General features: G+C 32.0%; 1 protein-coding gene across 1 annotated transcript; it reads right to left on the bottom strand.

Moving 5' to 3' along the window:
- Nucleotides 1-8,340: 8,340 nt before the first annotated feature.
- On the bottom strand, nt 8,341-14,696 carry CYLC2 (cylicin 2). Its single transcript, XM_019729267.2, has 5 exons — nt 14,680-14,696; nt 12,485-12,525; nt 11,276-11,397; nt 9,303-9,462; nt 8,341-9,101 (listed from the first exon to the last, which is right to left on the bottom strand). Exons 1-5 carry the CDS (start codon nt 14,694-14,696, stop codon nt 8,341-8,343), a joined length of 1,101 nt encoding a protein of 366 aa, XP_019584826.2.
- Nucleotides 14,697-15,037: the final 341 nt, after the last annotated feature.

The following is a 15,037-nucleotide window of genomic DNA, read 5'->3' as shown; positions in this document are numbered from 1 at the left end:
GGAGTGGGAATGGTAGCTGTTCAGATTCTGTTGAGACTAATGGAGACAGCAATTATTCATTAAACAATTACCTTTCTTAAAATATTCTGTACTAGGAGCTTTACATATATGACGTAATTTTAACATAACTACACATTTTTTAAGGTAAAGAAACAAGGCATGACGAAATGAGACTGAGGTGTTCAAGAACAATTTGCCCCAAATCCCAGGACAGTTAAGCTACAAAGCCATGGTCTAAATACTAATGTCATGAGTCTCAAATCCAGATTCAAATCTTGGTCTTACTGCTAGTTGTGCAAATGTATTGATGTTAACCTCTCTAAGCTCCAATTAAACAAAGATAACATATTAGGATCATTCTGAGGATTAAGTGACAATACAAGAAAAGTGTTTAGCAAATAGCACTTAATAAATATTAGTTGATTTTGCTCTGCTGTTGTTTCAATTTAAAAAAATTTTGTAGATTAGCATTCGAGTAATGACTTGAAATATGATACAACGTTGAAATATTTTTTTAATTTTGCTATTGCTTTTAAGTATTATCCTGATTATAAAGTACTCACTTAGTAGATGATTGCTAACTTTTGTGTCTCTTTTTAGTGATTGCTATTTGGTTTCTATAACAGTACTTGATACCACCTAAGACTGAATAGGTAAATGTCAAGTAGTGATACATATTTTAATATATAATATTTTATGTGGAAAATTTTCTTTATTATTACTATTAATGTTTATGATATGAAATTAGAACCACAGATACAAAACTAGATTTGTTAAGTGTTTACAACTATTTGAATTATAAAGCAATGGAATGGACTTTTCTACCAACTGTATTTTCACGTTTATTCACATTTTGAAAATGTAAAATGATGTTTTTTATATGTAATAATATAGACTTTTAAATGATGCACATTGAGTTCAATATTGAAAATATGTAGATGACATGAGTATTTTGTTATTTTATCACAAACTATTCTTTTGGCAATTTAACACTTACTGTATAGTTTAACGATATGAGAACTATGACTATTAAAATATAGTATAACAATTAGAATCTAAACGTTTTTTCTCTATGCAAATCCTACTGAAAAGCACAAATAAAGTTTAACTAGTACTTGGGTGGATAGAGGGAACTTGTGCATTTCTTTTAGAAAATGTAATTGTACATGTAATTCAAGAATAGCTAAAAGTATGAGTCAGTCCCGTTTCATTAGTAGAGGATAATTTATGATAAGTGTCTAGTAATAAAATCTAGATTTATTAATGGCTCTGCTAGTTTCTCTAGAATATAAAGGAAGATACTTACAAGAAAAATGACATGAATATATCCAACTCAAAATGGTTATATAATTTAATTACAATCATAATGAAAAATTTATTAATTTTTTTCACGCAAGTAAGTTCACTCTTTTAAATTTATTTTTGTAGTACCAATAATGAAGAAATATTCCTAAAGCTGCAAAACTGAACTGGTGATCGTTTAAATACATTTGAACTCATTACAAAAGTGAGTGCATAGTTCACAAAGATTAGACTGAGGATGTTTTGATGAAATTTGAATGCCCACCAGAGGGTCATATAGGAGCTAGTGATGGGCTCTCATATACTAAAGTGCCATTAAACATTATTTAAATTCAGCAAAATTGAAATTTAGTACATACCATAGACTTTGAAAAATAAAACCTTGAAAAGTCTTTATTGCCAAGGTTCTGTTGTACTTCCAGTAGGACCTTTTTAAATTTCCTTTTTCTGTGTATGTTCCCTTCTTAGTTTTCCCATGCTCATGTTCTCAATTATCTCTATGCTGTTTAGCATCTTCTTTTTGTATACCATTCTCTATATAATAGAGCAGTATAGAGACATGATTAATGTTTGTGGCTGGGGATAAGCACATAGCTGGTGTTAAAGGCAAAAAATTACACTTTCAAAACTACACCTATATTTCTAATTTCTACTTTTGTCTTGAACTTGATATGCTTGGAGTATAAACTATCACTTCAGTCTTCCTAAATATTGTCTCCACTTTCAGCTGTTCTCTACCATAGAAGTGTCAGTGCGATAAAAGCATTGTCTCAATTTCATGAAAAGAAAATAAATTATTGACTGCAAAACTTAGGCATTCAAAGCCCATTTTATTTCAATAAATATTCCGTGTGATGATTCTATGTATCAATTATATACATAATGAAAGACATTGGATCTACAACATGGACTAATAACCACATATTATTTCAAAAATTAAGGGTCTTGTCCTGAATTAATATTGGCAAAACTTCACAAAAATGCTGAAGAAAGGATTAAGACATTTGACAGTGTGCACACACACACACACAAATATTAAAGTCATCTTTGTCCTCTAAAAAAGCATTGCATTTTTCAGACTTTGTGATGTGGTAATTATTCAAATTATGTAAGCTTCAAATATTGTTGAAAAAAATTTCAGTGCGTTTCCAATAGTACAGAGTTGCTAACTCTCTTCTTTATGTATCAGTTACTAGAAAAGTATATTATCTTCGAAGGGGTAACATTTATGTAGGTAACACTTTTTGTCATTTTTTTATTCATTATTCTATCTATGTAAATAGAAGCTGTTATTATTGGAAGCTGTTATACCAAAATATGGTAATACTGGTTATTATTGGGTGCACCAGAGCAAGAAAAATACCTACTTTATGGTCAATTAATAATTTTGCCCTCTCTCATTTCCTCTCCCCTCCAAACAAAGACAAATATAATCTCTTTAATAAAGAAGTTTTTACAATTCAATAATATGACAAGAAATCAAATAAATTGGCAAACAATTGGAAAGTTATTTTTTAAAAGATACATGAATTGTCAATTGGGGGTAGGCATGGAGAAATGGAGAAAATTGAATCGTCTTTGTATATTTCTGTATTTTTCAAATACTATTTCATGTATGGGTAATATAAAAGTACCAATTATGAAATCATAAAAACCTGAAAAAGCCACAACTTTTCTAAATAAGACAAACAACATAATATGTAGAAATCCATGTTCTCAACTTAATAAAGAACATAAATAAGTCCTTTTTCTGTGATTAGGAATCTTGCAATGTTCAGTAATGATCATTCTATGCAATAATAAAAATAAATACACATAATAATAAATATTATAATATTTATGCAGTGATCATTTTATAACAGTAATTATAATAACCTACATAATTATAATAATAGTAATAATTCTATATCATAATTCAATAATAATTTTATATTCTATGCAATAATTCAATAACAATTGTATTAAAATTATTGTATATTTATGTAAAATAATTGAGAAATAAACATGATTGGTCAGGGACAAAAATAATGGTCTGTCAGCTTGTACAAACACAATCTTAGACTCACTACTAGTTCATAATTTCCCATATGTCATCACACTAAAGAGAACACTGTATCTCGTTTTCTAAATGGCCACTAACTCTCATAATTACCTTCTTTGGAACTTCCCCCTTCCTGAATGACACTGATGATTATTTTACTTTGACTTTGTTAAGACTGGTATGTTTTGGTTTGGGATTTTGGAGATGCTCACCCTACGTAGGTCATTATTTCCACTGAATGCTCCAAATTGTATTCATTAATTTACCTGACATATGGTTAATGAGTGTATGCTACATGTTTGAAATAGTTCTGTATACTGAAGATACCGCAGTAAATAAGTCACATAGCTTTTCTTCCCTTGTGGAGCTTTTAATCTTGTGGGGGAGACAGGAAACATGCAATAAATGATTTAGATTAGGTGGATAGGTAGATAGATGAAGATAAATTAGGTTAGAAATTAGATTAGACAGATACAGACAGACCGGTAGACAGGTGGTTGTATATTACATAGAAAAGTATGTTAGAAGTAGCTGGGTAATTGGGCAGTGAATAGTAAGAGAATGGGCAGTGAAATATGTCTGAATCAAAATGGATCACAGACCTAAATATAAAATATAAAACTCCTAGAAGAAAACATAGGAGCGAATATAGATGACCTCACGTTTGGTGATGACTTTTTAGGTACAACACCAAAGATACAATGCATGAAAAAAAGAATTGATAAACTAGACTTCATTTTAAAAAAGAATGCTCTGTGAAAGACACTGTCTAGAGAATAAAAAGACAAGCCACAGCCTGGGAGAAAATATTTACAAAAGATATATCTGATAAAGGACTATTATCCTAAATATACAAAGAACTCTTAAAACTCAAGGATAAGTAAACAAACCATCTGATTTAAAAATGAGCCAAAGACATTAACAGAGGACTCACCAAAGAAGATACACAGATGGTAAATAAGCACATGTAAAGATGCTCCACATTTTATGTTATCAGGGAAATGTAAATCAAAACAACAATGCCACTATACTCCTATTAGAATGCCAATATCCAAAATACCCAATGCTTGGGAAGGTCTAGAGCAACCAGAACGCTCAGTCATTGCTGGTGGGAATGAACAATGGTACAGCCACTATAAAAGACCTTTGGAGGTTTCTTTTATATGATATGATATATATATATATATATATATATATATATATATATATATATATATATATATATGTAGGTATATATGTATATTTTTGACATATAAACAGCTGTACATATTAAATATATGTATTTGATGACTTGATGACTTGGAGGTAAGTATACACTTGTGAAACCATCTGTCCAATCTGTGGCATAAACATACCCATAACCACCATAGCTTTCCTTCCACCTCTATATATTATTGTCTTTTTTTTTTGTATGATAATAAAACTTAACATAAGATCTATCCTCCAAACAAATTTTTCAGTTCCCAAAACACTATTGTTATAAAACTAAACATATTCTTATCATATAGCCCAGCCATTGCACTTTATGGTACTTAACCCAAAGAAATTAAAAACTAATGTCCATGCAAAAAACTATACATGGATGCTATACATAGCAGCTTTATTCATTGTTGCCAAAATTTAGAATCTACCAAGATGGCTTTCAGTAGGTGAATGGATAAATAAACTGTGGCACATCTAGACAATGGAATCATTTTTCAGCACTAAAAAGAAATAAACTTTCAAGCCATGAAAAGACATACTGGAATTTTAAATGCTCATTACTAAATGAAAGAAACTAGTCTGAAAAGGCTATGTGCTATATGACTCTAACTATATGCGGCATTCTTAAAAAGGGGAAACTATGGAGCCATTAAAAAGATCAGTGTTGTCAGAGGTATTGGGAAAGAGTGGTGTGAATAAGCAGAGCACAGGATTTTTTAGGATAGTAACACTACTCTGTATGATACTGTAATGGTAGGTATATGTCATCATACATTTAAATAAAATAAAATAAAATAATAAAATAAAATAAAATAAAATAAAATAAAATAAAAATGTACACTACCCAGAGTGAACCCTAATGTAAACTGTGGGCTTTGGGTGAAAATAATATCTCAATGCACATTCATCAGTTGTAACAAATGTACTACTCTGATGGGGGGGCGTTGATGACAGGGGAAGCTATGCATGTGTGGAGGCAGAGAGTGTACAGGGAAATTCGGCACCTTCTGATCAATTTTCTGTGAACCTAAAACGGCTCTAAAAATAAAACATTTTAAAGAGTCTGGAAAGATAAAAATTGAGTTGAGAATAATTCAGCAATGTGAAGGAATCAGTGATGTGAAGTTCTTGGAGAATTTTGTTATTGGCAGAGGGAGCAAATGTGAAGCCTTGAAACGATAACGAGCTGTACAGTTAAATAAAGAATGAAATCCAGTGTGACAAAAGCATGGTAGATAACGTTGGTACCACATGAAGACAGAGCAGCCAAATCATTACAGCCTCTATGTAGCCAAAGCAACAGGAACCCTTATGCTATATGTCACGCTAACACACTAGAAGGTTTAGAGTAATGGGGGAGCATGATGATTTCTGTGTTGAGAATGGGATGTGGGGTGGTGGTGAAAGGTGAAATAGGGAATTCACCTGCATTAGGGTGCTTTGGGGGTTTCCAAGTGAGATATAAAGGCTACTTGGACTTCTAGTGTAGAAGTGGTAGAAATGGAGTGAAGTAGCACAATTCAAATATTTTGGAGGTAGTCAAGCAAGACTTACTAAGATAAGCAGAATGAAGAAAACAGAATGATTATGCATGACTCCCTAGTTTTGAATTGAGTCACAGGTTAGATGTTAGTTTCATTTATTGAGCTGGGAAAAACTTGGGGAAAACGAGGTTTGGGTGGAGGGTTATCTTCTCTTTGGGATATGTTAATTTTGAGATGCCTGAGAGACAGTCAAGTACATGTTTTAATTTAATATTTGAATATATGAGTTTGGAGCTGAGTGGGTAAGGCAGTACTGGCTTTAAAATGTAGGATTCAACAGCGTAAGAATGTTGTATAATAAAGCCACGGGAATGGATGGAATAAATTAAAGAAATATATACAGAGAAAAGAGAAGAAGGCCTAGGATAAAAAGACATTGCTGTTGGAATTGGCTATATGGAAATTCTTCGTAACTTCGGTGCATTTCAGTAGAATGGTAAAAGCCGAATCTCAATTTTTCTTTCACTAGGCATTAAACTTGAATCTAACACACAACTTTTGAATACCATGTTAGAGAATGATCTTAAGGGCTTTTTTTTTTTTTTTTTAAGAGGAGAAAGGGATTTGAAATAATGATTCCCAAAATCCACAGAGAGATACTAACATTTCTAGAAAAGTTTGAAAATCTGAATGTAGAATTTTATTATAAGCAGACGGAGAATGAGGAGATTCCTGGATTGGGGAGAAGAGAACAGAGGGGCAGGATTCTATTCTCTTTGTCGTTACAACTGATCCAGATCAGCCTCCTGGAAAACCCTGAGTTATAGTAGCCATTAATCCTTGGGTAGTTGATGTCTGGAGACAGAGGCCAATTTTAACGAGTAAAGCAGTTATACCTCAGTGTTCATAGAAAGCTAGCTCTTGAAAGCTTGTGGAATAGGAGTCCCTTTGATATCAAGCTTGTCACTTAGAAAAAAAAAATCGCTTAGCAAATTCTTCAACAATGTTGAGTTTGAGAGAAAATATTTGAAATCAGAAGAGATTTAATTGCCACAAAATAGTTGGGAAATCCACGGGTTGCATTTTGCTCTTTATTGCTTTTTATTTTTCTTCACATTAACAGGATTTATAGGTTACAAGAGAGCTTAATATAGTTATGAAGATACACAGTTAATTTTTTTCACATCTAAATAATATGTCGATATTTTCAGTTAGACTCTGAATTCTGCTTAATTTGATTTTCTATACGTATTTACCAATTTTTCAGAAATCTCTTTAATATGTTTCATTTAAATTTACTCACATTGGTAATTTGGACAATTTTCATTTCCATCCTTCATTAAATGGAGAGAAATTGGCCACTATTTTCTATTTAAAATAAAAAAAAAATTTCTTAATAAGTAATTGTTAAAGCTATGCTATACCATAAACCAGTGTCTTTTCCCTCATGAAAAAAAAGTCTACTTCCCTTAAGCTTTTCATTGACACTTTTTATATCTTCATTTTTGTGTTCTCACCAAATGCTTCAAATATTTATCATAATGAGAAAGCACAAACTTGATAAAATTCTAGTAAAAACCATATCAGCAGATTATAAAGATTTTATAAGAATGGTGTCAGTTCAAACCTTTAAATTGGTTCTATTGTTTAATCCAATTTGGCTTAAAATAAAACAAAACTTACCAAATGTGTTTATCTTGGCTTGGAAGTGGAACATTCAGCATCCATCAACCTGGTTGTGTCTACACTTCAGAGATGGTGATATAGGAAGTAATAATATATTTTTTTATTTTCCTTTTTTTAAGGAATGCTACCTTTAATTTGTATTTGTATTTATTTGAAAGTAGACTTACTTAAATTTGTTTGACTCCTTCTTTTGACCCCTATGTTTATTCATTTAAATTTGTGGATACAACTTCAGATTGTTTGAATCTGTGGATTCAACATCTGCTTTCTTGAATTGTTTCAAAGATTTAGTCTTTTTTTTTCTTTTTCATATTCACAGATTCAGCATCATTAACTTCTACATCCTTACTTGTATATTCGTTGAATCATTCTAGGGGTCTTTCATTTAGTCCTTCATATCCCCAAAGTTAACATAAGTATCCTCCAAGTCCTTCAATGAATCATCTCTTAATTTTTCTTAAACCTCTCTTATATTTTTATGAAGTTTTTCTGAGTCATTCTTTTGTCGTCCTTTGCCCCATTTTTAAGTGTTTGATTCTTTGAACCCCCTTTTTTACTCATAGATTCAGTGTAAGACTACTAAAATTGTTTCACCAAATATGCTTTTGAATTATAACCTAAGGTCTACTTGTCCTTCTTTGAATCTTTCTTTGCATCCTTCTTTGCTTCCTTCTTTGCATCTTTCTTTGAATCCTTCTTTGCATCCTTCTTTGCATCCTTCTTTGCATCCTTCTTTGCATCCTTCTTTACATCTTTCTTTGAATCCTTCTTTGCAGCTTTTGCATCAGCAGGTTCTGTGTCAGTGTTTTTCTTGTCATCTTTCTTGGCATCTTTCTTGCCCTTTGATTCATCACCTTTTTCACTGGATTTCTTTGTGTCTTTTTCCCCATCCTTTTCCTTCTTTGCATCTGTTTTTTCATCTTCAGATTCTGCAGCCGACCCCTTGTTCTTCTTTGAACCTTTGTCTTTTTTTGACTCTTTCTTTGTGTCTCCTTTCTCAACTTCTAATTCTGTAGTTGACTCCTTGCCCTTCTTTGAACCTTTCTTATCTTTTTTTAAATCTTTCTTTGTGTCTCCTTTTTCAGCTTCTGATTCTGTAGTTGCCTCCTTATCCTTCTGTGAACCTTTCTTATCTTTTTTAAAATCTTTTTTTGTGTCTCCTTTTTCAGCTTCTGATTCTGCAGTTGACTCCTTGCCCTTCTTTGAACCTTTCTTATCTTTTTTAAAATCTTTCTTTGTGTCTCCTTTTTCAGCTTCTGATTCTGTAGTTGATTCCTTATCCTTCTGTGAACCTCTCTTACCTTTTCTTGAATCTTTCTTGAAGTCTCCTTTTTCAACTTCTGATTCTGTAGCTGACTCCTCGCCCTTCTTTGAACTTATCTTATCTTTTTTGGCATCTGGTTTTGCAATATCTTTTTCACCTTTAGTTTCTGCTTCTGAGCCCTTGTCTTTCTTTGAGTCTTTTGGTTTTTTTGACTCTTCTGAAACTGTGGATGCAGGCACTGAATCTGATTCATCCTTCTTGTCTGCTTTCTTGCCTTTTGTATCTGCCTCACCTATTGCTGGAGATAAAGGTTTCTTTACACTTCCTACTTCAGCATCCTTCTCAAAGAGAAGGATTGGTTTATATGGAGGCTGTCTCCTGGCAGCCAAATAAACAGATGGTCTTTCAGAAATTCTCATTAAAGAACGGTGCATCCATAAGGGTCGTTTAGAATCTCCCTTTAATTTGTCTTCATCATATTTCTGAAAAATTGTGAGAATGATGATAAGTAACTTTCATGAGTTACACAACCTTTATTACCAGATACCAAATACATTTTAACTTCAACCATGAAAAGATTTTAGATTTTAATAAATAGTGTGTAAATTGTAGATTTTATAGCTACTCTGCTTTTTCAATTTCAATCTTTTTCAAACTAATGGATAGCCATATCTCATTTTGAGTCTAATTTTAATTTAGAGTATCTTCATAATTCCCTTGAGATTTTATGTGAAAATTGGTTCAGACCTTCATTTACCAATGACATATATCAGAACCTCTCTTCACAATCAAGAGCGGGCTTGTTTTTTCTTTGACTTTGTATTTTTGAGATTCTTGGAATGTCTTGCCCAGCATCCATTCCTAGACTAACTTAGAAACTATTTTCTAATATCTAATAGTTTTATTTTCAGGCAGATCGTGGTCTCTATTGTTACATTCAAACTTTCTGGAATTACAGTGCTAACTGGCTAAAAGTAAAAGCCTGAAACTCCTCCTGCGTGACAAGATATAAATTGAGTGTCACCACATAGGAAGCTGCAGTAATGAAAGCTGTAACATTCAATGGAAATTAATTTCTGTAAAATGGTGTATTTTGTTTTCAATTTGTAACTAAATATTTGCAAAAGTTTAATTGCAAAACAGCAAATTTCGGAAGCAATGTTAACAAACAGTAGAAAAATAAATCTAATAAAGAAAGAAGAAGAAAAAAGAAAAAAAAAAACAAACATGAGAAAACAGAAGAAACCTAGATCATTAAAGATGGGATAATATTCCCTAAAATAAGCAAGAGTTGATGAACTTTCATCTTGTGAAGTTTTCTTTGAACATTTTCATATCCCATGATGACTCCAGACACTTTGAGAAATATTTATCTTCCAATAGTCAGAATCCAGAATTTTACCATGTTTCACCGAAAATAAAACCTAGCTGGATAATCAGCTCTACTGCGTCTTTTGGAGCAAAGATTAGTATAAGACCTGGTCTTATTTTACTATAAATTAAGACCCAGTTTTATTTTACTATAAGACCCAGTCTTATAATATAATATAATATATAATATAATATCCAGTCTATTTTACTATAATATAAGACCCGGTCTTATATGATATGATATGATATGATATGATATGATATGATATGATATGATATGATATGATATGATATGATATGTATGATATGATATGATATATGATATGATATGATACCGGGTCTTATATAAATTTTAGTTCCAAAAGACACATGAGAGCTGACTGTCTGGCTAGGTCTTATTTTTGGGGAAACACGGTATATTACAGGAAACGAGGAAGCATTGAAACTTGATCAAAGTGTAATGTAACACCAGGATTTTAATGTGGGGCTTCCACTAGTTGGGAAACATTTTTCAAATGTTCATACTAACTGTAGCGTTAGGGTCTCCAGATTTCTGTGCTTTTGGATACATTTTTTTCTATAATGTGGGGTTACTGAACAAATAGTTAATTTTAAATAAGGGGGGATTTTTTTTATACAGTGGAATACAAATAAAACATCTATTTTCTCTAGGTAGTAGAATTTGAATTACCTTTAACTGCTTAACAGAGTACTTAAAAGACACATGCAAATTGAATTGAATTGAAATGTAAAATTCAGTTCCTCAGTTACACTAGCCTCATTTCAAGTGTGGAAGAGCCACATTTGGATGCAAAGATATAAAATATTTCCATCATCACAGAAATCTCATTGGTCGGTTGTGATCTTACACATGATTTCACAAGTTTATTGCTAGTAAAATTATATGATCTTTTCAATACTCACAAGAACTGTATTATCTTGTAGTTGGGAAGGTTTTGATCTTATTTTTTTTCCTGGCCGCTGTGGTTTGGGAAATACCAGGGCAAAGTGTTGCTGATTCCATGATTTTTTGCTTAATTCACTGACTAAAATAAGAAAACATTAACCATACACTTAAGAATAAATAGAATTTCATCAGAACCTATGTGGCAATAGCTATTTGAATAAAAAATTCAAATTATGTGTTCATTTATTTGGTAATGTTTGAAACTCTGCTATTAATATGAGAAAATAAAATTTGATTATTTTATGTTACCACTTTTGCAGAAAACTATATAAAGTAGTGATTGAGAAATTAATATAGTCTGTAATATAAATGGAATGAAACCATTTTACTGTTTCCTTTCATTCTCTCTATCTATTCCAATCTAGAGTTTTGTTTTATACTCTTTTGGTTAGAATACAATTCTATTAAGAACAGAAAATATGGTAACTACTTCTGTAGCCCTCAAAGTAATTAGTGCAGTGCCTGTTCTAAAATATTTAGTAAATATATGATTGAATATAAATGTGAATGTTTTAGGTCTCTTAGTAATCATTTTCCAAGCTACAAGAGTATTATACATTCAAGAACTGAATTGTTATAGGTGGTGTTATAGGTGGCATATTAATAAAGAAAATTGACAAATAAAGAGTATCCACAGAATTGTGACTGGGAGGGTAAAGTTACTTGCAAACTATAATAGAAACGGTTCAACACATATCCTCATTGTTTTTGAGTATGTGCAGTAATAGTGAGTGTAAGAGAAAATAGACTTTAACGTCAGGTTGAGTGGCCTTGTCAAGTAATGAATTTTCAGCCAATTATAAGATTGATACAATCTATCAGGAATATAGTAGAGGACATTTATGATATGGGTGAGAAATTGTTTATCTAATTTTCTACACTGGCTTTCAACTGTGAGATTATCTGATGAAATGATTTCTAACATGTAAATATGTCCACCGTTATGTTGCTGTATATACTTGCTTCATCTCTTTTAGATTCAGAAACAAAATATATTTAAAAGGTATTCACTGAGCCCACACAAAAGGTCCCTTGGAAAATGAACAGTTGATTTTTAATAATATTCCATGATAGCTGCTTCTTTATCACTTTGAAAGGAGGCTAATCACTAATCCCTAAAACTTAATCATACATGTTCATATATATATATACACACAAGTACTTACCTGGAATATAATTATCATATGTCCCAAAGTTTATTTTTTGGCTGTTAAAGTAAGAGGAAAAGGTTTTAATTAATTTACACAAAAAATTACTCTATTTAATGATCAGTATTATGCATAAGCACTTGCCCTCACCAACTAGAGAAATATTTTGAATTCTCAGATCTCCAATATTATGTAAGATTACTCGGTGCTAGAAAAATAGAGGAGAGCAAATGTGTGTTTTTAGCACAAACTTCAACAGAACTAAAACAAGAGGGATAAAGCATAAGAAAAAACTTCCCAACTTGCTTTATTTAAATAATAGACTTTTTATATTGTGAAACTGTGATTGAATTCATTTTCCCCATCTCATGCTCCAAATTTCCTTTCAGTTGAATTTTAACTAAGATGGCAATTTGAAAATACTAGACTTAAGTAAAACAAAATCCTCAAAATAATTTCAGAATTGAAGCAAATCCAAATCATCAATGGCATATGTGTGTGTCTATGAATGTGTGTGTGTGTGGGTGTGTCAGTATGCACCACAGTATTGACCGGAATTTTTTTTTGTTCTTGTTCTCTAAGAAAATGTGAGAAGTAAAATTATTTGTTGTCATACTATGTGAACGTGTTTGTTGCCAAAAAGATAAGTTTTATAATCTATTTTTATATATTCGTAATGGAGGCAAATATTAAGATTTACTAGAGAAATTTTATTCTCATCTTCCTATTATATTACAGAAATAGAGTCCTTGTTGATCATGATTGATTTGTGCCTTACACAAACACACACAAATATAAACACACATACTCAATGTTTTACTTAGTTTGACATTACATAAGTATTAATAATCAATACATTTTAAAAAGTATCATGATAACTTCATTAAATTTCTAGTCCCTAGCACAAAACCTGGCACATTTTAAAATTTGTCGCTCTTTAAAAATTTTGAATGAGGGCCGGCCCGGTGGCTCAGGCGGTTAGAGCTCCATTCTCCTGACTCCGAAGGCTGCCGGTTCGATTCCCACATGGGCCCGTGGACTCTTAACCACAAGGTTGCCAGTTCAATTCCTTGAGTCCCACAAAGGATGGTGGGCAGCGCCCCCTGCAACTAGCAATGGCAACTGGGCCTGGAGCTGAGCTGCACCCTCCACAACTAAGACTGAAAGGACAACAACTTGACTTGGAAAAAAGTCCTGGAAGTACACACTGTTCCCCAATAAAGTCCTGTTCCCCTTCCCCAATAAAATATATTTTTTTTAAATTTTGAATGAAATAACTGAATAAAATTTAGCATGTGTGGCCTAATAAATTATCTAGTCTGGTGTTTTCTTATCTGAGGACGTGTGTTAAAATTACTTGCCCCACTGTATCTAAACCTCTAGGTTTGGACATAGCTGATGTACATTTGTACACTGCTGAAGACATTTCGATATTCGACTATGGTTATGAACTTTTCTGTTCTAATTACTCTGAAAGAGGAAATATTTCAGGTCCATGTAACAGTATTATTAAATTTGAAATTTAAAAATTAATACATAGGCATGGTCCATTAATTTCTTGTATAATTTTTATGTTGTATTCTTTGATTATCAAGCAATTGAATTAGAAATCAATAAAAATATATAGAGAAAATACACAGAAGACGGATAGTGAGGAAGGTTGATAGTAGAAAAATTGATTCGTTTGAAATATGGAGTTGGAGGAGAGCTGTATGGATACCCTGCTGCCCACACCCCCTACACACACAAACACTCACATTTATTAGCAAAGGTTTATTACCCTTGAACCATGCCCTCTAAGGGCCAGTAGCACTTTTCAGTCACTGTGACATTAAAAAAAAAAAAAAAAAAAGTTCCTATAAATTTCTAAGTGACCCCTAAGGGGGTGATAGTTGCCTGAATGAGAACCATGAATGATTTTATTCTTTATGTTCCAAAATACAATATAATAAGAAATTAAATAAGAATCACATTGAAAATGATTTATCTAAAGCCATGTCTGTGTTTTGGTCAAGTGAATGAACTAGTTAAGTCTTGGATCAAAACAATATATAAAGCTGCTTGAGAACGTGTTTGAAAAACACAGACTCTCTTGTTTATCGATGGCATAATAAGGTTGTAACAAACATCTCTTTACACTAAAGAGAATAAATATAAAGCTAACCAGAGCATTTCAGTTATTTTAAAACACAAAATTTGACAAGAGGACTTACAATCTTGGTAAAGACATTTCTCCCACCTATGATTTGCCAGGCCTTATGCACTGTAAATTCAAATTAGTGATGACGAGAGGTGACCTCATAAAGAGGCCAAGAGCACTAGTGGTTAAAGGGGCAAAGCAAGAGAATCCACTTGTACTTGTAGCCTAATAGTTTCTACTATTCATTCTTAGATTGGTATCTACTTTCACTCATTACTACTGACTAAATACAACTGGTAGTTTTAAAATAACCCATTGATTTTACCTCTTAAAAAAAACACTTCTTTCAACTTTTCATGTGGTTTTAGTTTGTTGACTGATATGAGCAAAGGGATGAATTTCAGCATTTATCTGTTAAAATCAGTTGTAAT

The sequence above is a fragment of the Rhinolophus sinicus genome, linkage group LG04, assembly GCF_036562045.2.
Source record: "Rhinolophus sinicus isolate RSC01 linkage group LG04, ASM3656204v1, whole genome shotgun sequence".
NCBI lineage: Eukaryota > Metazoa > Chordata > Mammalia > Chiroptera > Rhinolophidae > Rhinolophus > Rhinolophus sinicus.
The sequence above is the reverse complement of the archived record's forward strand: the minus strand, read 5'-3'. Positions and strand labels throughout refer to the sequence as shown.

What these genes read in the sequence shown, in the direction of transcription:
- CYLC2 (XM_019729267.2), bottom strand. An exon ending in TACAAGATAATACAGTTCTT is followed by an intron (nt 9,463 to 11,275) that starts GTGAGTATTGAA and finishes ACAATTTTTCAG; the next exon opens with AAATATGATGAAGACAAATT. An exon ending in GAAGGATGCTGAAGTAGGAA is followed by an intron (nt 9,102 to 9,302) that starts GTGTAAAGAAAC and finishes ATGCCAAAAAAG; the next exon opens with ATAAGATAAGTTCAAAGAAG.